This window comes from Apodemus sylvaticus, chromosome 12 (genome assembly GCF_947179515.1).
Source record: "Apodemus sylvaticus chromosome 12, mApoSyl1.1, whole genome shotgun sequence".
Classification (NCBI taxonomy): Eukaryota; Metazoa; Chordata; class Mammalia; order Rodentia; family Muridae; genus Apodemus; species Apodemus sylvaticus.
The window spans coordinates 46,133,285-46,154,399 of record NC_067483.1 but is presented as its reverse complement, the minus strand read 5'-3'; the positions used below and the strand labels follow the sequence as shown (position 1 = coordinate 46,154,399).

The 21,115-nt window shown below is 37.7% G+C and overlaps 1 protein-coding gene across 1 annotated transcript in view; it reads right to left on the bottom strand.

Moving 5' to 3' along the window:
- Positions 1 to 1,782: 1,782 nt before the first annotated feature.
- F13b (coagulation factor XIII B chain) overlaps positions 1,783 to 21,115 on the bottom strand; it is a 37,727-nt gene continuing 18,394 nt past the window's right edge. The window contains exons 8-14 of the mRNA XM_052199918.1: positions 15,632 to 15,811; positions 15,249 to 15,434; positions 13,590 to 13,772; positions 11,835 to 12,035; positions 10,964 to 11,146; positions 2,767 to 2,980; positions 1,783 to 1,959 (exon numbers count right to left, since the gene is read on the bottom strand). Coding sequence (XP_052055878.1) covers positions 1,926 to 1,959; positions 2,767 to 2,980; positions 10,964 to 11,146; positions 11,835 to 12,035; positions 13,590 to 13,772; positions 15,249 to 15,434; positions 15,632 to 15,811 — 1,181 coding nt within the window. The 3' untranslated portion in view covers positions 1,783 to 1,925. The remainder of the gene's footprint in view (positions 1,960 to 2,766; positions 2,981 to 10,963; positions 11,147 to 11,834; positions 12,036 to 13,589; positions 13,773 to 15,248; positions 15,435 to 15,631; positions 15,812 to 21,115) is intronic.

Here is a 21,115-nt window from a genome sequence, read left to right as displayed (position 1 = left end):
CAGAGACCAGAAGACAACATTGGGTCCCCGTGAAATTGTAGCTATATAGGCAGCTGTGAATTGCCCTGCAGACACCAGGAACTTTTCTCTGGATGTCTACAAGATTAGCCAATTCTCTTATCCACTGAGCCATTTCCCCAGCCACTTGGTTAGACTTATTAGAGCCACATTTTCTCCATTTTTCTTCAAAAGACTCAAGCTGAGTTCTCTTGAACTCAGTTTTAATATATAATGCTCTCTAGTGTTTTGATCTTGCTCTTGATAAAGAAAAGGGTAGCTATATATGAATTCTTAATTTCATCTTGAAAATTTTAAGTTTCTCTGTGAAGAACTAAGCAATGCCCTTATACACTTTGTAATACTCCTGGGTAATACTCATGTCATAGTGGTTCTTTGATCTTTTATCTTTGTACTACAAAGATGGTAAATTACTGAAGCAAAGTTTGCCTTTTCATATTCTTCCTAATAGATCTTAAAACAGAGTTCTTTGAATAGCAAATGATGATTATTGTAACATAATTCTCAACATTACCCATCTAAGAGAAGTGATAATTCATTGGAAGTATTGCAATGTGTGCCAGGTTACCTAACTGGATTGGACTTCTCCGTATTTCTCTCTGCATTTATCATCTCTCCCCATTCCCAACAGGTAAATTGCTTTTGTTTTTTCACAGAAGGAACAGAAACCATAGGATGTGAATGTCCTTGTTCCAGGCATATTTCCCCTCCCAACAAAGGTCATGCCTATATTTCTGCTTTGAGTATGTATCTATTCTTGTTTCTTCAAGAAATCCTCTGTAATATATTATGTAATATTTGCCCCAGAATCTTCCTCATGTCTTATCAATTATATTTCATTTTAATGTGTCTATACTTCCTATAATTTCAAAAGACCCCCTCCTCTATCCTCATCCTCTCTTTCCTCATTCCAGGCCCTACTCATTGACAACCTCACTTTTATGTCTTTTTTGTGTGTGCCTTACATTTATTGTCCAACCCACAACAGTCTCATGTTCATATGGTCCTGGTGTCTGTGAGGGAATCCAGACCACAACAGCTTTTTTGATCTCATCTCCACTGATTTTTATTGAATCAATCCAGCCATTTTCTTTTTTTATTTCCTTTTCAAATCCTCCATTCTACTCCTAATCACTAAGCAGTGCATACCTGTCTTTGGAACATAATGTTATGTGTATCCATTCTCAACCATTTCATTCCTCCCATTTTTCAGAATTTGGAATTAAATGAGTAGCCTTTGCAATAAGAAGTTAAACAATATGGAAGTGTAACTTGGTGGTGGTTAAAAATGTCACATAAATAAAACTAAGTTAAATGAACAGGGCAACTCTGCTCTTCTTGTACTAACAGACAGTCCTAATGTGGACACCATGTCATTATTCGAACATATAAGTAGAACACTACACTATAATTTGAATATCCTTGTAGGAAATTCATTTCAAAAAGTTCTTTACACTTTAAAAAGTAGTCTATTTTATAAAGTAATTCTTACACTATACCATTATATGTGCCTTTTCCCAGTGTGTCACTGATATTAAATTAAATATTTAATTAAAATTAACAGAAAATCCTAATTTTAATGAATATAATAAACACAAATGTATTTTCCATACATACTCAAGGAAACAATATAGTCTAACAGTGATTAATAGAAAACAGGAATGATTTGATGGATAAATCAAATTTAACAGGTGAAAGATAACAATAAAAATTAGATTAAATGTAAAATTAAGCAAATTAAAATGTGATACATTTGTGCTTTGATTTAAAAATAAGAAAAGTATTGAGCACATTTTTATGAAAAATAAAACCATAGAACACTGAACATAGCACAGTCTTCCTAAAATGATTTATTCATTTTAGGATTCATATGTTAGAATATTCTTTATCTTTCTTCTAATTTGTCTTCAGGTCCTTAATGCTTCCTGAAAGGACAGACTCCTTAATGGGAAAGAGAGAGAAAAAGAAGAGAATGTAAAAGAATGTTAATCATAACCCAGTGCCTATTACAATTTTAGTCATTAAATATTTCATGTGATATATGTCTTAATAGGAACCAACAAGAACAAGTAACCATGCTTAATAAACTACAATTCTGGTTCCACTTAAAAATGTAATATTTTTATTAATGTTGTTTACTATATTAACACCAGGCTTATATATTCTTCAAATTATTTGCTTTCTCCATCCCACATATACTGGAAAGAAGGATCACAGTACCAAAGCTTTTAATATTATACAAAAATCTCCTACCCCAATTTTATCATAATTAAACATAAGAAGTATTTCTAGGGAAGGATCTTAAGCATTTTTCTAGAGCACATAGAATACATTTTAAAGGTTGTTATTATGTAGGTCCAGGAGTTAGTTCATACTGAGCTGTCAGTACATTTCCAAAATTTTGTTATATGTAAACGTAAGACAAGAAATATGATAAATGTGCTTGCTATTTCTTATTTCAAAAATATGAGTTAAATTTTGAACATATAAATTTTGTATATGTGAATGGATTTGTTTTCCAACTGTCAAAATATCACAGATATCAAGTGGTAAACAGAAATTTGACTCAGGGAAACTAAACAACTTCCAGTGTTTAGCTGAGTTTCATTAAAATATGAAGAAAATATGATTTTTCTCTCCAACATATATAAAATCATAGTAGTGTAGAGCACAAGATTATAGAATTTATAAACTAGTGAATCTCTTGAATAACATCTGGCAAAATCATTTTTTGGTACATTTTCTTACCCGTCTCTTGGAGTACACTTAGGATATTTCAGCCTTCCCCTGTCACACTGCACTCGAAGTTCAGACCCAGCAATAGATGTTTCAGTTATATATGCATCCCTCTTACACAAAAATTCGATATACTCGCCATGGAGAATGAGCGGTCTGTTGTCAAAATTCCATTTCAGTTGTAAATAATTTGCATCCATTTCAACAAATGATAATGTGCAAGGCTCTGGACAAACATAAGAAATTAAGAAGAAAACTATGCTGACACATCTTATAATAACAGCACTTACAATGTTGCCCATATGGGATGATCCTAACATTTGAGAGAGAGACAAACATGCTAAATTGTTTTTGAAATCAGAAATCATTCTCATTCCTAGAGCCAAAGGGAACTGGTATGACATTTTCTCCTGTGGTACTTGAGCCAAAGAGTACATGGATAGTTATAAAAATTCATTAAAATTGCTTATTCATAAAATTTAAATGAAGTGACTGTTCTACAGATCTAGAAAGAGCTACACAAAAGAAACTCTTTCTCAAATATACAACAAAATCAAAGTATTTTCAAAATGGAGTTACCAATGTCTCATTAGTCAGCTGAATAACTTAAGACTAAGTAAACACTTCTGAAGTAGATTTAAGATTTCCAGAGTTGTTAATGTAGCATACCAACCATCATATATGTATACAGATACTTTTAAAGAATGTATTGGAGGGCAGCGGTGGTGACTGCAGCAGCAGCTCGTCCAGCAGAAGGGTCATCAGCAATGGAACCAAGGTGACAGGGTCCTGGAAGGCCCTGAGCCCGCTACCACTAACCATCACTGGCTAGCCGGGCTGCAAGCAGCAGTGGATTTACAGCGCCTTTCACTGCTCTGAAGCCACATCAGAACTCTGCCTCCCGCCAGTCAGTTATGAGAGACTCTCCACCATCTTGGCTCTCGGACGCCAGAGAGAACCAACAGCACCAAGGTACACAGACTTAGCCCAAGGCCAACATCTCTGGGGTCTAAGCCTGACAGGCGTTGGCCTGTACCCAGGCCCTGGGCTATTCAGGGGGCCAGTGGTGTGCCAACCGGGCCAGGAGGTTCTTTGCCCGGCAGTCTGTCCTGCCGTGCACCATACATTTTGGCTACTGGACGCCCGAGAGTTCTAGCAGGCAAAGCAGGCTAATAGTCATAGCCCGAGGCTAACATAGTGAGGGTCTAAGTCCTCCAGGCATTGGATTGCACCCAGGTCCTGGGATGTCTGGTGGGCCATCTGTGTGCCAACCTGGCCAGGAGGTTGTTAGCTGGGCAGACTCTCCAGGCACTTTCAGGGAGCACAGGCACACCACCATCTTGGCTACCAGACAGAACCAGTTAACAGTCATAGCCCGAGGCAAACACTGCTCAGGCCTAAGCCTGCCAGGCTTTTGCCTAGACTCAGGGCCTGAGCAGCTAGGCGAGCCATGTGTGCACCAACCGGATTGGGGGAGCAGCTGCCCTGCAGTGATCAGCACTCTGCTGATTCCTGCAGAAAAGATCCCCACAGCAGACACCATCAGCACTCCCTGAAGAAGCAAACAGGCACCACCTGGTTCACAGACACTATCTGGGGCAAGGCACACTAAGGCTCCAAGGGCATCAAAGAGGAGGGCAGCACATCAGCAATCTGTGACAGGGAAAACCCAGCCATCCAGTGTTGTTGAAATAGCCCTACAGCTTTACAGGAGGTTCAAACATCAGCGAGAGACAAGACCAACTAACTTCAGAGATAACAAAATGGCAAAGGGCAAATATAGGAATGCTACTAACAGAAATCTAGGCAATATACCAGCGTCTAAACCAAACTGTCCAACATCAACAAGTCCTGGATACACCAACACTCCAGAAAAACAAGATTTGGATTTAAAATCACTGGTCATGATACTGCTAGAAGAACACAAAAAGGACATAAATGAATCTCTAAAAGAAATACAGGGAAACATGAATAAGCTAGAAACCTGTATAATGGAAACACAAAAATCACTTAAATTCAAGAGAATAAGGCTCAAGAGATAGAGGCCAATAAAGAAGAAATGCAAATAAGACTTAAAGAAGTGCAGGAGAAAGTGAGTCAAATGGCAGAAGTCATGAGAGAGAAACACAAAAATCTCTTAAAGAATTAAAGGAAAACACAAACAAACAAATGAAGGAACTGAGCAAAACCATCCTGGATCTAAAAACAGAAGTAGAAACAACTAAGAAATCACAAAGGGAGAAAACGTTGGAGATAGAAAACCTTGGGAAGAAATCAGGGGCCATAGGTGCAAATATCAACAGAATACAAGAGATGGAAGAAAGAATCTCAGATGCTTAAGATACCATAGAAACCATTGAATCAACAGTCAAAGAAAATGCAAAATGCAAAAAGCTTGTATCCCAGAACATCCAGGAAATTCAGGACACAATGAGAGGACCAAACCTAAGGATTATAGGTATAGATGAAAGTGAAGATTTACAACTGAAAGGGCCAGCAAATATCTTCAACAAAATTATGGAAGAAAACTTCCCTAACTTAAAGAGAGAGATACCCATGAATATACAAGAAGCCTACAGAACTTCAAACAGACTGGACCTGAGCAGAAATACCTCCCATCACATAATAATCAAAAGCCCAAATGTACTAAATAAAGAAAGAATATTAAAGGCAGTAAGAGAAAAAGGCCAAGTAACATATAAAGGAAGACCTATCAGAATCACACCAGACTTCTCACCAGAGACCATGAAAGCTAGAAGATCCTAGGCAGATGTCATGCAGACTCTAAGAAAACACAAATGTCAGCCAAGACTACTATACCCAGCAAAACTTTCAATCACCATAGATGAAGAAAGCAAGATATTCTATGACAAAACCAAATTTACACAATATCTTTCCATAAACCCAGCTCTACAAAGAATAATAGGAGGAAAACTCCAATACAAAGAGGGAAACTACACCCTGGAAAAAGCAAGATAGTAACCTTCTTTCATCAAACCCAAAAGAAGATAACCACTCAAATACAAAAATAACATCAAAAATGACAGGAAGTATTAACCACTATTCCTTACTATCTCTTAATATCAATGGAATTAATTCCCCAATAAAAAGACATAGACTAACAGACTGTATATGTAAATAGGATCCTACATTTTGCTGCATACAAGAAACACACCTCAGTGTCAAAGACAAAAACTACCTTAGAGTAAAAGGCTGGAAGATAATTTTACAAGCCAATGGTCTCAGGAAATGAGCCGGAGTAGCCATTCTAATAACAGATAAAATTGACTTTCAACCTAAAGTCATCAAAAGAGACACAGAAGGACACTTCTTGCTGGTCAAAGGAAAAATCCACCAAGAAGAACTTTCAATTCTGAACATCTATGTGCCAAATGCAAGGGCACCCTCATTCGTAAAAGAAACTTTACTAAAGCTCAAAGCACACATTGCACCTAACACAATAATTGTGGGTGACTTCAACACTCCATTATCCTCAATAGACTGATTAGGAAAACAGAAACTAAGCAGGGATACAGTAAAACTAATTGAAGCTTTGGACCAATTGGATTTGACTGATATTTATAGAACATTTCACCCTAAAGCAAAAGAATATACCTTCTTCTCAGCACCTCATGGTACCTTCTCCAAAATCGACCATATAATTGGTTGCAAGACAGGCCTCAACAAATATAAGAAGATCGAAATAATCCCATGCCTACTATCAGATCACTATGGAATAAGAGTGGTCTTCAATAGCAACAAAAACAACAGAAAACCCACATACACATGGAGGCTGAACAATACTCTATTCAATGACACCTTGGCCAAAGAAGAAATAAAGAAAGAAATCAGAGACTTTTTAGAATTTAAAGAAAATGAAGGTACAACATAACCAAATCTTTGGGACACAATGAAAGCAGTGCTAAGAGGAAAACTCATAGCCCTGAATGCCTCCAAAAAGAAACGGGGGGAGAGCATACACTAGCAGCTTAATGGCACATCTGAAAGTCCTGGAACAAAAAGAAGCCAATTCACCCAGAAGGAGTAGAAGACAGGAAATCATCAAACTCAGGGCTGAAATCAATCAATTGGAAACAAAGAGAACCATACAAAGAACCAACGAATCCAGGAGCTGGTTCTTTGAGAAAATCAACAAGATAGATAAACCCTTAGCCAGACTGACCAAAGGGCACAGAGAAAGTATTCAAATTAACAAAATTAGAAATGAAAAGGGGGATATAACAACAGAAACTGAGGAAATTCAAAGAATCATCAGATCCTACTACAAAAGCCTATACTCAACACAACTGGAGAATCTGGAGGAAATGAACAATTTCCTCCAGATACCAAATACCAAAATTAAATCAGGACCAAATAGATCATCTAAACTGTCCCATAACCCCTAAAGAAATAGAAGGGGTCATAGAAAGTCTTCCAACCAAAAAAAGCACAGGACCAGATGGTTTCAGTGCAGAATTCTATCAGGCTTTCAAAGAAGACCTAACACCAATACTCTTCAAACTATTCCACAAAATAGAAACAGAAGGAACACTACCCAATTCCTTCTACGAAGCCACAATTACGCTGATACCAAAACCACACAAAGATCCAACAAAGAAAGAGAACTTCAGACCAATTTCCCTTATGAACATCAATGCAAAAATACTCAATAAAATTCTTGCCAACTGAATCTAAGAATACATCAAAACGATCATCCACCATGATCAAGTAGGCTTTATCCCAGGGATGTAGGGTTGGTTCAGTATAAGGAAATCCATCAATGCAATCCACTACATAAAAAAAAAACTCAAAGAAAAAAACCACATGGTCATTTCATTGGATACTGAAAAAGTATTCGACAAAATTCAGCATCCTTTCATGCTTAAAGTCTTGGAAAGAACAGGAATTCAAGGCCCATACCTAAACATAGTAAAAGCAATTTACAGCAAACCGGTAGCCAGCATCAAACTAAATGAAGAGAAACTTGAAGCAATCCCACAAAAATCAGGGAGTAGACAGGGCTGCCCCCGCTTATCTTTTCAATATTGTAAATGAGGTACTAGCTCGGGCAATTAGACAACATAAGGAGGTCAAAGGGATATAATTTGGAAAGGAAGAAGTCAAACTATCATTATTTGCAGATGATATGATAGTCTACCTAAGTGACCCAAAAAACTCCACTAGAGAACTCCTACAGCTGATAAACAACTTCAGCAAAGTGGCAGGTTATAAAATCAACTCAAGCAAATCAGTGGCCTTCCTATACTCAAAAGATAAGCAGGCTGAGAAAGAAATTAGGGAAATGACCCCCTTCACAATAGCCACAAACAGTATAAAGTACCTTGGGGTGACTCTTACCAAACATGCGAAAGATTTGTATGACAAGAACTTCAAGACTCTGAAGAAGGAAATGGAAGAAGACCTCAAAAAATGGAAAAAATCTCCCATTCTCATGGATCAGCAAGATTAATATAGTTAAAATAGCCATTTTGCCAAAAGCGATATACAGATTCAACGCAATACCCATCAAAATCCCAACTCAGTTCTTCATAGAGTTAGAAAGAGCAATTATCAAATTCATCTGGAATAACAAAAAACCCAGGATAGCTAAAACTATTCTCAACAACAAAAGAAATTCTGGGGGAATCAGTATCCCTGACCTCAAGCAATACTACAGAGCAATAGTGTTAAAAACTGCATGGTATTGGTACAGTGACAGGCAGGCAGATCAATGGAACAGGATTGAAGATCCAGAAATGAACCCACACACCTATGGCCACTTGATCCTCAAAATAAAGGAGCTGAAAACATCCAATGGAAAAAAGATAGTCTTTTCAACAAATGGTGCTGGATCCACTGGAGGTCAGCATGCAGAAGAATGCGAATTGATCCATCCTTGTCTCCTTGTACTAAGCTCAACTCCAAATGGATCAAGGACCTCCAAATAAAGCCAGACACTCTGAAGCTAATGGAAAAGAAACTGTGGAAGACCCTTGAGAACATCCGTACAGGGGGGAAAGTTCCTGAACAGAATACCAATAGGGTATGCTCTAAGATCAAGAATTGACAAATGGGACTTCAAAAAATTACAAAGTTTCTGTAAGGCAAATGACATCATCAAAAGGGCAAATCGGCAACCAATGAATTGGGAAAAGATCTTCACCAACCCTACATCAGATAGAGGGCTAATATCCAATATATATAAAGAACTCAAGAAGTTAGACCCCAGAAAACCAAATAACCCTATTAAAAATGGGGTACAGAACTAAACAAAGAATTTTCACCTGAAGAACTTCAGATGGCTGAGAAGCATCTTAAAAAATGCTCAACTTCATTAGTCATTAGGGAAATGCAAATCAAAACAACCCTGAGATTTCACCTTACACCAGTCAGAATGGCTAAGATTAAAAATTCAGGAGACAGCAGGTGTTGGTGAGGATGTGGAGAAAGAGGAACACTCCTCCACTGCTGGTGGGGTTGCAAACTGGTACAACCACTCTGGAAATCAGTCTGGCAGTTCCTCAAAAAACTGGGCACCTCACTTCTGGAAGATCCTGCTATACCACTCCTGGGCATATACCCAGAGGATTCCCCAGCAGGTAATAAGGATACGTGTTCCACTATGTTCATAGCAGCCCTATTTATAATAGCCAGAAGCTGAAAAGAACCCAAGTATCCCCTCAACAGAAGAATGGGTGCAAAAAATGTGGTATATATACACAATGGAGTACTATTCAGCCATTAGAAACAATGAATTCATGAAATTCTTAGACAAATTGATGGAATTGGAGAACATTATACTAATAATATACATACTATTTTATTCAATATATTTTTTATTTACATTTCAAATGATTTCCCCTTTTCTGGTCCCCCACTCTCCGAAAGTCACATAAGACCCCTCCATCCCCCTGTTCTCCCACCCACCCTTTCCCACTTCTCTGTTCTGGTTTTGCCTTATACTGCTACATTGAGTCTTTCCAGAACCAGGGGCCACTCCTCCATTCTTCTTGTACCTCATTTGATATGTGGATTATGTTTTTGGGTATTCCAGTTTTCCAGGCTGATATCCACTTATTAGTGAGTGCATACCATGATTGATCTTTTGAGACTGGGTTACCTCACTTAGTATGATGTTCTCCAGCTCCATCCATTTGCCTAAGAATTTCATGAATTCATTGTTTCTAATGGCTGAATAGTACTACATGGTATATACATACCACATTTTTTGCATCCATTCTTCTGTTGAGGGATACCTGGGTTCTTTCCAGCTTCTGGCTATTATAAGTAGGGCTGCTATGAACATAGTGGAGCATATATCCTTATTACATGCTGGGGAATCCTCTGGGTATATGCCCAGGAGTGGTATAGCAGGATCTTTTGGAAGTGAGGTGCCCAGCTTTCTGAGGAACCACCAGACTGATTTCCAGAGAGGTTGTACCATTTTACAACCCCACCAGCAGTGGAGGAGTGTTCCTCTTTCTCCACATCCTCGCCAGCACCTGCTGTCTCCTGAGTTTTTAATCTTAGCCATTCTGACTGGTGTAAGGTGAAATCTCAGGGTTGTTTTGATTTGCATTTCCCTGATGACTAATGAAGTTGAGCATTTTTTAAGATGTTTCTCTGCCATATGATGTCATTTCTTTATGATGTCATTCCTTTATGAGGTCATTCCTTTATGATGTCATTTCTTTATGATGTCATTCTTCTATGAAGTCATTCCTTTACTAATCTCCAGGCCTCTGGGACACTTGCACATTCTCTTTTCCACATGCTGTATTCGTGTGCTGTGCCCTCTAATTCCATATGTAATTTAAGGCCTGGAGATATTAGCATTATTTTTGTCTAACCATCTTTTTCATTTTTTAATGATTAATTCAGCTATTTGACAATTTTATGCATGTATATAATGTGTTCTGAATACTCTATATTATACAATAGTGTCAGCCACACTAAATAATAATTTATCTACGACATTATGGCTTATTCATCTTAAAACCTAACATCAAATTCATATGTAGTGCACAGTTTGTATTTAATAAACATTTGAAGAGTAAGTGGACTATAGTTATTTGTAATACAGAGAGAGGAAAACCAGAAGCCAGCAGTTAGATAGAAGCATCAATAAAACAAAGAAAGCCAAGTGTTATTTCAGTATTGCTTCATCTCGCAAAGGCAGAGTGAAAGAGGAGTGTTTAGCAGCACATACCTAGACAGGATGGTGGTGTAGTCCATACTCCATCTACACAATAGACATCCCGAGACCCTTGTAGGAAATGATTATCAAAACACTGGTATTCTACTGAGGAGCCATTTTCATAGATGCTGGCTACTGAACTAACAAAATCTCCATTTCTTATCACTGGAGGAGATGCACACATCCCTTTAGATTCTGAAAAAAAATGGTTTTACAGAATATAATAATTACGATGATGAACAACTTTCAATTTTTGATGATTGCCACAGAAATAAAATGAGATGTTTCACTGACTTAAAAGTATTAAGGCAATTAACTATTTCTCATATTGAAAATAATTGGCCAATAAATATCATGCTATATAATGAATGATCATAGGGTTTTATGTTGTAAAACCTGAATGCACATTTATAACTAGCACAATATTGAATATTAAATAATATTTAATGTTTTCCCTTTCCATTTTAGTCCAACCAAAGGTGAAAATGTACGAACATTTATTTGCCCTAAAGCATATGCCTTCCATAAGTATTATCTTACTTTTCTTTTATTAAAAGAAGCAGATCTATTCCCTAGATCTAGGGAATAAATAAAATCTCTCACATTCTGCCCTGAACCCTTTAAGACAAAGGATCCCAGCAACTCCTGAGTAAACTGAACCTTTAGAGGGCTTCTGCATGGGGAAAATCTGCCTCTGACAACCTGGGGTTATTTTTGAAATATGCCCATTTTCCCATCACAATTATTCTTTCAGTGTAAATTTTCAGAGTGATCTTCCTTCATAAGCACATATGCTGACTGGAAGCAGAGAACTGAATCACTTCCGAGTAGAGAGAAGGCTGCAGACACTAATGGAGTAGCATGCTCAGCCTTATTCCTTTACCTCTTCTAATGCAGACGGGGTATCTCACATCTCCTCTATTGCACTGCACAGATATCTCAGACAGTGGGGTTGACGGTGACAAGTCATATCCCTGCTTACACACAAAATCTATTAGGTCTCCATGTAAAATCTTGCCCTCATATTTCCACTCCATCTGTATGTTATTCCTGTCCATGTGATCCACATCAATAGTGCATGGCTCTGAAAAACAAAATGATCTTTTAAAATCATCAGTAATCTGATAAGTATGTAATAAACGTTTCAAATACATAGCCATAGGCACCAAAAGTAATACTATACATTTGACATTCATCATTATTAGAAACCATACATCCATGTTACATGAAGAAGCAGTGTGTAGAGACACAGACAGGAACTGAGGTGCATTTTTATGTGGACCGCAACATCAAGGACTCACTTGGCTCCAGATTTCAGCATGCAGGCAAATACAGGAACCCATGGAACAAAAGGAACCACTCACTTTTTATAACTTTGCCCTAGGGTGTGGATGCTTTCAGGAAACACATATGTTGACTACTGGGGATGGTGATGAGGAGTTTGACCTTGGAGGCACTTAGCTGGGAGCCTTTAGACAGCATGCCTGTATGCAACTTAAAGATGATTTGGGGTGAGGGCAAGAGAGTTGCATCCTAGGAGGGCCAGAAATAAGAAAGACCATTTTCACATGTCTCTTCTACATCTTCAGGAGACAGACATCAAGCCACAGGAGAGGCATGGACAGATTACCTTTGTGAAGGCAACAGAGGGGAGAGGGAACTGGGCTTGTGTTCCCACCATAGCATGAACCTGTTACTGTTCTTTGTCTCAAGGTTCAGGGCACGTAAGTTGCTCAATCTAATCTTAAAGCACAAGCCCGTGATATGACAACATAAATAATAAAATATATAATTTATGACTTCCAAATTAATTAATTATATATTTCCTATTTTCATGATTTAAACCAAATAGTTTTCAAAATCAAAATATCATTCCAAGTCATGAGACAGCAATGTTGAACATAATTTTTTTAAAAGTAGCTAATATCCTTGAAACAGAAAGTGCATTTAATTTATAAATGTTTACAGAGAACCTGGCATTCATTACATACCTAGCCATAAGAACTCCTGGATCTTTTACTGCAACAGAAGCTCCCATGGTCAATCATAAATAAAATAAATACATAAACAGTTGTGATTTGTGACCACCTTACAGCTGCACTGTAATTAACTTTCTAAAGAAAAACATGAAATTTTAAGTACAAAATTATTTTGTTACAAAATGTATTATTATATAAAAATGTCAGACATTAAGTATGTAAATGAAATTATTATTTGAATTGATTATTGTATACAAACACTTTGGAATACAAGGCAGACATGAAAACATCAAACCTAAACTATAGAATGTAGATTTATACAATATTTTAAGTGTAGGAAACATATCCTTCACAAAATATACAGCACATTTGCATTGTGTTCATGCTTGTGCATGACACTATTGTGGTGTGTAACAATTTAAGTTATCAACAATAGTTCAAACAACGTTATGAGATGTAACAAATGTGACCATTTAGGTAAAGAAGAAGCTGGGTCAAAACCATCAGCAATGTCTAAAAATATCTAATTATATAATATTTATATTTTTTATAACAAGATTAACTGCAAAAAATGTAAGATGTAACAGGTCTCCTAATTAAATCAGATAAAATGCATAAATGTATACATGATAAGTTCAATAATATGTTCTCCTTCTTACCCAAGCAAACAGGTGGAGATGACCACGTTCCTTGTTCACAGAGAGATGTTTTCGATCCGTTCAATAAGTAATACTCATTGCATCTGTACTCCACTGAAGATCCTGTTGTGTAACTTGCCAGTGACCCACCAACAACCACACCATTTGCTATGTCAGGAGGAGGCTTACAATTCTCAATATTTTCTAAGAAAATGGATTTTAGAATGTTTGGAAATTTAATAAACCTGCCAACAATATGATACAGCTATCCAAAACATGATATTCCAACATTTGTATATGATACAGCTATCCAAAACATGGTATTCCAAGATTTGTACTATCACTTGGGACAATTGTTTCTAAGTTCATCAAAATTGAAAAGTTTTTAGCTTAAGTTTTTTTTTAATGTATCTTGTTCTTAATCAAGAAGAAATTTGTGTATGCTTCTTCTTTTCTTAATGGTAAAGCAACAGTGATAAGGAGGTTCTTTTTTTGGATTTTTTATTAGATATTTTCTTTATTTACATTTCAAATGTTATCCCCTTTGCCTGTTTCCACCATCAACACACACACACAGAAACACCCTATCCCATCCCCACTCCCCCTGCTTCTATGAGGGTGCTCTCCCACCCACTCCCTCCTCCCTGCCCTGGCATTCCCCTACACTGGGACATCAAGCCTTCACAGGACCAAGGGCCTCTCCTCCCATTGATGCCTGACAAGGCCATCCTCTGCTACATATGCAGCTGGAGCCATGAGTATCTCTATATGTGCTCTTCGGTGTTTTAGTCCCTGGGAGGTCTGGGGGGGGCTGGGGGGTGGGTCTGTTTGGTTGATATTGTTGATCTTCCTATGGGGTTGCAAACACCTTCAGCTGGATAAGGAGATTCTTAAATGCCTAAAACAATCCCCAAATCCTGGTCCAGCCTAACATTGCCCTAGGCCTTACCCACTCCTATCATTTTCCTTCTCTGTTCCTTTCATATCTATTCTCAATTAACACATGGATGAAATATATATTCCCTCCCACTTTCTCTTCCTCAGTTAATTTATTTAATCTCTTTTGTTGGCTTTTTTATTATGTAATAAATAGCCTAGATAGGCATGCTTGAGGTTTTTTTCAATATTTAATAAAAACAAAAAATGAAAAAGATGGTAGGAAGGGTGGCTGCCAGGAATGAGTAGAACTAGAGATAACCTTTAGTAAAATCTCATGCCAAGGATGCCTCTTGGAAGGCTCAGAAGGGGAAGACTCAAGATTTCAATCAGCGGGGTTTACCTGAGGTCTAAGAGAGTGTGTCCTGTACTGACTGTAAAACACTGGAGAAGGGAAGCAGATTGTACTCATAGCCATCCACTAACCAAGCATCCCTCTGACTGCTTCTTTAATAAAACACTTCTCACATAAATGTGGTCACTTAAAGTACACAAATCATAGGGTTAGCAAAACCTACACACCACCCTAGCACTAATGATGCTTTTGATTTTTTAAATGAGTTTTTGAATAATGTTTTTGATTCTGAATTACTAATTCGCCCTAAATTCTGTAGATGCATCTACATACTCAAAATTTCACACAGTGGAGCCAGAAGCTATGTGTCTCTAGATTTGCCTATGAATAGACAGAGTAAACACATGCAAACAACATCTTAGGATTAAATGTTAGAAGTAGCCACATACCAACACACTCAGGGGGCAGTGTCCATCGGCCACGATTACAAGTTATCGTACTTGATCCTCGGAGACCGTAGCCCCCTCCACACCTGTATGTCACTTTATCTCCACTGTAGTAAATCTCAGAGTGTGGGTGTGCAACACCATTCTCAACAGAGGGTGGGTGCTCACAGGCTACCTTCTCCTTTTCTTCTGTCAAGGTATAAGTAAAGAAAGAAATCAACCATAAGCATTTTAGGAGATGCTTATTCAAGATATTTCTAAGTAAGGAGAGTAGCATGGGTAGATTGTGAGTAAGAGCAAGGGACAGTGATAAAAAGAATGGGAATGTCACAATAAAGTTCACTTTTAAACACACAAATTAAAATATTAACAAAGATTTTACCAACCAATGCATTTTGGAGGTTCGGTCCACTTCCCATCTTCACAGAGTAGTTCTTCTGGACCCTGAATCACAAAATTAAGCTCACATTCTATATGCACTCTTTCTCCATGACGGTAAGTTGTTGAATGTGGTTGAATTTTAGAATTTAGAGGCACAGGTGGAGGAGGACATCGATTTCTTCTTCCTGGTGTAAAGATACCAGCCTATTTAGTCATAGACTTTTCTAAAAAATGACAAAGTTTGTTGAAGATATGTATAAGGATAAGCACCATGGAAAATATGACAGACAGACTGTAGAAACACCCTCGCCTGACTACTCTCTGATACAATATCCCTCTCTGGGAGTGAGACCTGGCAAGTGTTTCTAAAGAATGAATTAGCATGTGTTTATGTTACATGATGAGTCACATAAATTCAAAATGCCATTCTCACTGGAGGATTCTCTCCCTACTAACTTTGAAGAATCAACCTGCAGTGTTGTAGGCATCTAAATGAAGGAGGCCAGAAGGCAAGGGTTTGAGTGCTAACTAAGCCAAAAGCTATCGATACTGGCTCAGAAGTCTGCAGAGCACAAAAAGCTATCAACACCCAAAAGGAATTTCGAGTACTGCCAAGCCAAGGCTTCAAGTTGGCACTGATGTAGCTCAACAGACAAATGAAGTCACACCCACACTTCTGACCTACAGAACCTGTAAATCAATAGTCTCGGGCCATCTGTAGTATTTTACACTCTCCTTTTTTAGTCCTAAATAAACTCCTCACATATTATAAAGCAGCTAAATTGCTCTCTTCCATTGTTACAGCCCCAATTTACTCTTCTGTGCGCAAGTACTCCTCCAGTTCCCTTTATGATGACACTTATTATATTTAGGGTCCAAATAAATAACCTCAGATAAGAGCCACTCATCCAGATTTTTAGTCACCTCTGTAGTTATGTTGCCGCTAAGTTTATAATGCTGTCTCTTAGGATTAGGATGAGGATATCTGGAGTTTGGAAGTATATTGCTATATACTGCTACACTACACACAGTAAGTATTAATTATAAAATTACAGGTGTATGGCCACGCTAACTTGGAGGGGGCTCAGAACAGTCACTAAGTTTTCAGGCTACAGATAGCTTGCTAGTAAGCCCTCCCCAAATACTGTTATTAAAATTCTATTGGGCTCAACTGGAAAGTTGGTAAACCTTCAAATCCATCATTCATTGTGCACAGAGTAGTGATAGGTACAGGACTCCCATCTACATTCTGTCCAGCACCTCTTTCCTTCCAGCTGCCATCTATTTCAATTATGCTTTTCTCTTTTACTTCCATGTCATTGGCCACCTGCCAGTAATAGCATTATCTCCTATATTATAGCAAAAATAGTGGCTATCACACCTTTTGCCTCTCATTTCCCCCCAAATCCTCAGATTTTCATTTATTTTTCAGACCCAGTTCAAATATTATCTGTCATGTCTATAAATATGGAAGTGGGAATTCTCTCACAATGTACTAATCAAAATCTTGAATGTTTACTCACACGCTTGTCCTTGAGTTTCCTCTGCTACATGAGACCTCTCTATGCTACAAACGGGCATTTTCAGACCCTAAGTGAAGTAGCCCAGGCTACTACACCCAGAAAAACTCTAAATTATCATAGACAGAGAAAACAAGATATTCCATGATAAAACCAGATTTACACAATATCTTTCTACAAAGAGGATAATGGGTGGAAATACCAACACAAGGAGGGAAACAAAACCCTAAAAAAAGCAATAAAGTAACATTCTTTCAAGAAACCCAAAAGAAGATAGCCATACAAACAAAATTCTACCTTTAACAATGAAAATAACAGGAAGTAACACTCACTTTTCCTTAATACCTCTTAGCATCAATGGACTCAATTGCCCAATAAAAAGACATAGACTAACAGACTGTGTATATAAACGGGACCCAACATTTTGTTGCATACAAGAAACACACCTCAATGACAAAGACAGTCACTACATCAGAGTCAAGGTTGGAAAACCATTTTCCAAGCAAATGGTCCCAAGAAACAAGCTAGAATAGCCATTCTTATATCAGATAAAATCAACTTTCAACCAAAAGTTGTGAAAAAAGATAAGGAGGGACACTTCATACTGGTCAAAAGAAAAATCTACCAAGATGAACTCTCAATTCTGAATATCTATGCTCCAAATGCAAGGGCACTCACAGGGTTTGTTTTTTTTTTTTTTTTTTTTTTTTTTTTGAACATTTTACTAAAGCTCAAAGCACACATTGCACCCCACGTGAGGACTCTGCTATACCATTCCTGGGCATATACCCAGAGGATTCCCAAGCATGTAATAATGATACATGTTCCACTATGTTCATAGTAGCCCTATTAATAATAGCCAGAAGCTGGAAAGAACACAGATGTCCCTCAGCAGAGGAATGGATACAGAAAATGTGGTATATTTATACTATGGAATACTACTCAGCTATTAAAAACAATGAATTCATGAAATTCTTAGGCAAATGGATGGAATTAGAAAGTGCCATTCTGAGTGAGGTAACCCAATCACAAAAGAACACACATGGTATGTACTCATTGATGAGTAGATATTAGCCCAGAGCTTGGAATACACAGTAAACAATTCATATATCAAATGATGCCCAAGAAGAAGGAAGGAGAGGCCCCTAGTCCTAGAAAGGCTCAGTGCAACAATGTAGGGGAATACCAGGACAGGAAAGCGGGAAAGGGTTGATTGGGGAGCAGGGGGAGGGAAGAAGGCTTATGGGACTTTCAGAGAGGGGAGATCCTGAAATCATTTGAAATATAAATAGAGAATATATCAAATAAAAAAATAATAATAGTGGGCAACTTCAACACCCCACTCTCAGAAATGGACAAATCATGGAAACAGAAACTAAACAGAGACACAGTGAAACTAACAAAGTTATGAACCAAATGGATCTAACAGATATTTATAAAACATTCTATCATAAAGTAAAAGAATATACCTTTTTTTCAGCACCTCATGGTACCTTCTTCAAAACTGACCATATTATTGGTCACAAAACAGACCTCAACAGACACAGGAATATTGAAATAATTCTATACACCCTATCAGATCACCACAGTATAAAGCTGGTCTAAGTTCCAACAAAAACAATGGAAAACCCACATACACATGGAAGCTGAACAACACTCTACTCAAAGATAACATGGTCAAGGAAGAAATAAAGAAAGAAATTAAAAACTTTTTAGAATTCAATGAAGATGAAAACATATCATACTAAAACTTATGGGACACAATGAAGGCAAATTCATAGGTCTGAATGCCTCCAATAAGAAAATGGAGAGAGTGTCTGGCTTTATGTGGAGGCCCTTGATCCATTTGGATTTGAGTTTAGTACAAGGAGACAAGGATGGATCAATTCGCGTTCTTCTGCATGCTGACCTCCAGTTGAACCAGCACCATTTGTTGAAAAGGCTATCTTTCTTCCATTGGATGTTTTCAGCCCCTTTGTCGAGGATCAAGTGGCCATAGGTGTGTGGGTTCATTTCTGGATCTTCAATCCTGTTCCATTGATCTGCCTGCCTGTCACTATACCAATACCATGCAGCTTTTAACACTATTGCTCTGTAGTATTGCCTGAGGTCAGGGATACTGATTCCCCCAGAATTTCTTTTGTTGCTGAGAATAGTTTTAGCTATCCTGGGTTTTTTGTTATTCCAGATGAATTTGATAATTGCTCTTTCTAACTCTGTGAAGAATTGAGTTGGGATTTTAATGGGTATTGCATTGAATCTGTATATTGCTTTTAGCAAAATGGCCATTTTAACTATATTGATTCTGCCGATCCATGAGCATGGGAGGTTTTCCCATTTTTTGAGGTCTTCTTCCATTTCCTTCTTCAGAGTCTTGAAGTTCTTGTCATAAAGATCTTTCACATGTTTGGTAAGAGTCACCCCAAGATACTTTATACTGTTTGTGGCTATTGTGAAGGGGGTCATTCCCCTAATTTCTTTCTCAGCCTGCTTATCCTTTGAGTATAGGAAGGCCACTGATTTGCTTGTGTTGATTTTATAACCTGCCACTTTGCCGAAGTTGTTTATCAGCTGTAGGAGTTCTCTAGTGGAGTTTTTTGGGTCACTTAGGTAGACTATCATGTCACCTGCAAATAATGATAGTTTGACTTCTTCCTTTCCAATTTGTATCCCTTTGACCTCCTTATGTTGTCGAATTGCCCGAGCTAGCTATTGTACCTCAAGTACAATATTAAAAAGATAAGGAGAGAGGGGGCAGCCCTGTCTAGTCCCTGATTTTAGTGGGATTGCTTCAAGTTTCTCTCCATTTAGTTTGATGCTGGCTACTGGTTTGCTGTATATTGCTTTTACTATGTTTAGGTATGGGCCTTGAATTCCTGTTCTTTCCAAGACTTTAAGCATGAAAGGATGCTGAATTTTGTCAAATGCTTTTTCAGCATCCAATGAAATAACCATGTGGTTTTTTTCTTTGAGTTTGTTTATGTAGTGGATTGCACTGATGGATTTCCGTATATTGAACCAACCCTGCATTCCCGGGATAAAGCCTACTTGATCATGGTGGATGATCGTTTTGAGGTGTTCTTGGATTCGGTTGGCAAGAATTTTATTGAGTATTTTTGCATCGATGTTCATAAGGGAAATTGGTCTGAAGTTCTCTTTCTTTGTTGGATCTTTGAGTGGCTTTGGTATCAGTGTAATTGTGGCTTCGTAGAAGGAATTGGGTAGTGTTCCTTCTGTTTCTATTTTGTGGAATAGTTTGAAGAGTATTGGTGTTAACTCTTCTTTGAAGGTCTGATAGAATTCTGCACTGAAACCATCTGGTCCTGTGCTTTTTTTGGTTGGAAGATTTTCTATGACTCCTTCTATTTCTTTAGGCATTATGGGGCTGTTTAGATGATCTATTTGGTCCTGATTTAATTTTGGTATTTTGTATCTGTCAAGGAAATTGGGGAAGACCCTTGAGGACATTGGTACAGGGAGAAAATTTCTAAACAGAACACCAATAGCGTATGCTCTAAGATCAAGAATTGACAAATGGGACCTCATAAAATTACAAAGTTTCTGTACGGCAAAGACACCATCAAAAGGACAAATCGGCAACCAACAAATTGGGAAAAGATCTTCACCAACCCTACATCAGATAGAGGGCTAATATCCAATATATATAAAGAACTCAAGAAGTTAGACTCCAGAAAACCAAACAACCCTATTAAAAAATGGGGTACAGAGTTAAACAAAGAATTCTCACCTGAAGAAATTCGGATGGCAGAGAAGCATCTTAAAAAATGCTCAACTTCATTAATCATTAGGGAAATGCAAATCAAAACAACCCTGAGATTTCACCTTACACCAGTCAGAATGGCTAAGATTAAAAAATTCAGGAGACAGCAGGTGTTGGAGAAGGTGTGGAAAAAAAGGAACACTCCTCCACTGCTGGTGGGGTTGCAAATTGGTACAACCACTCTGGAA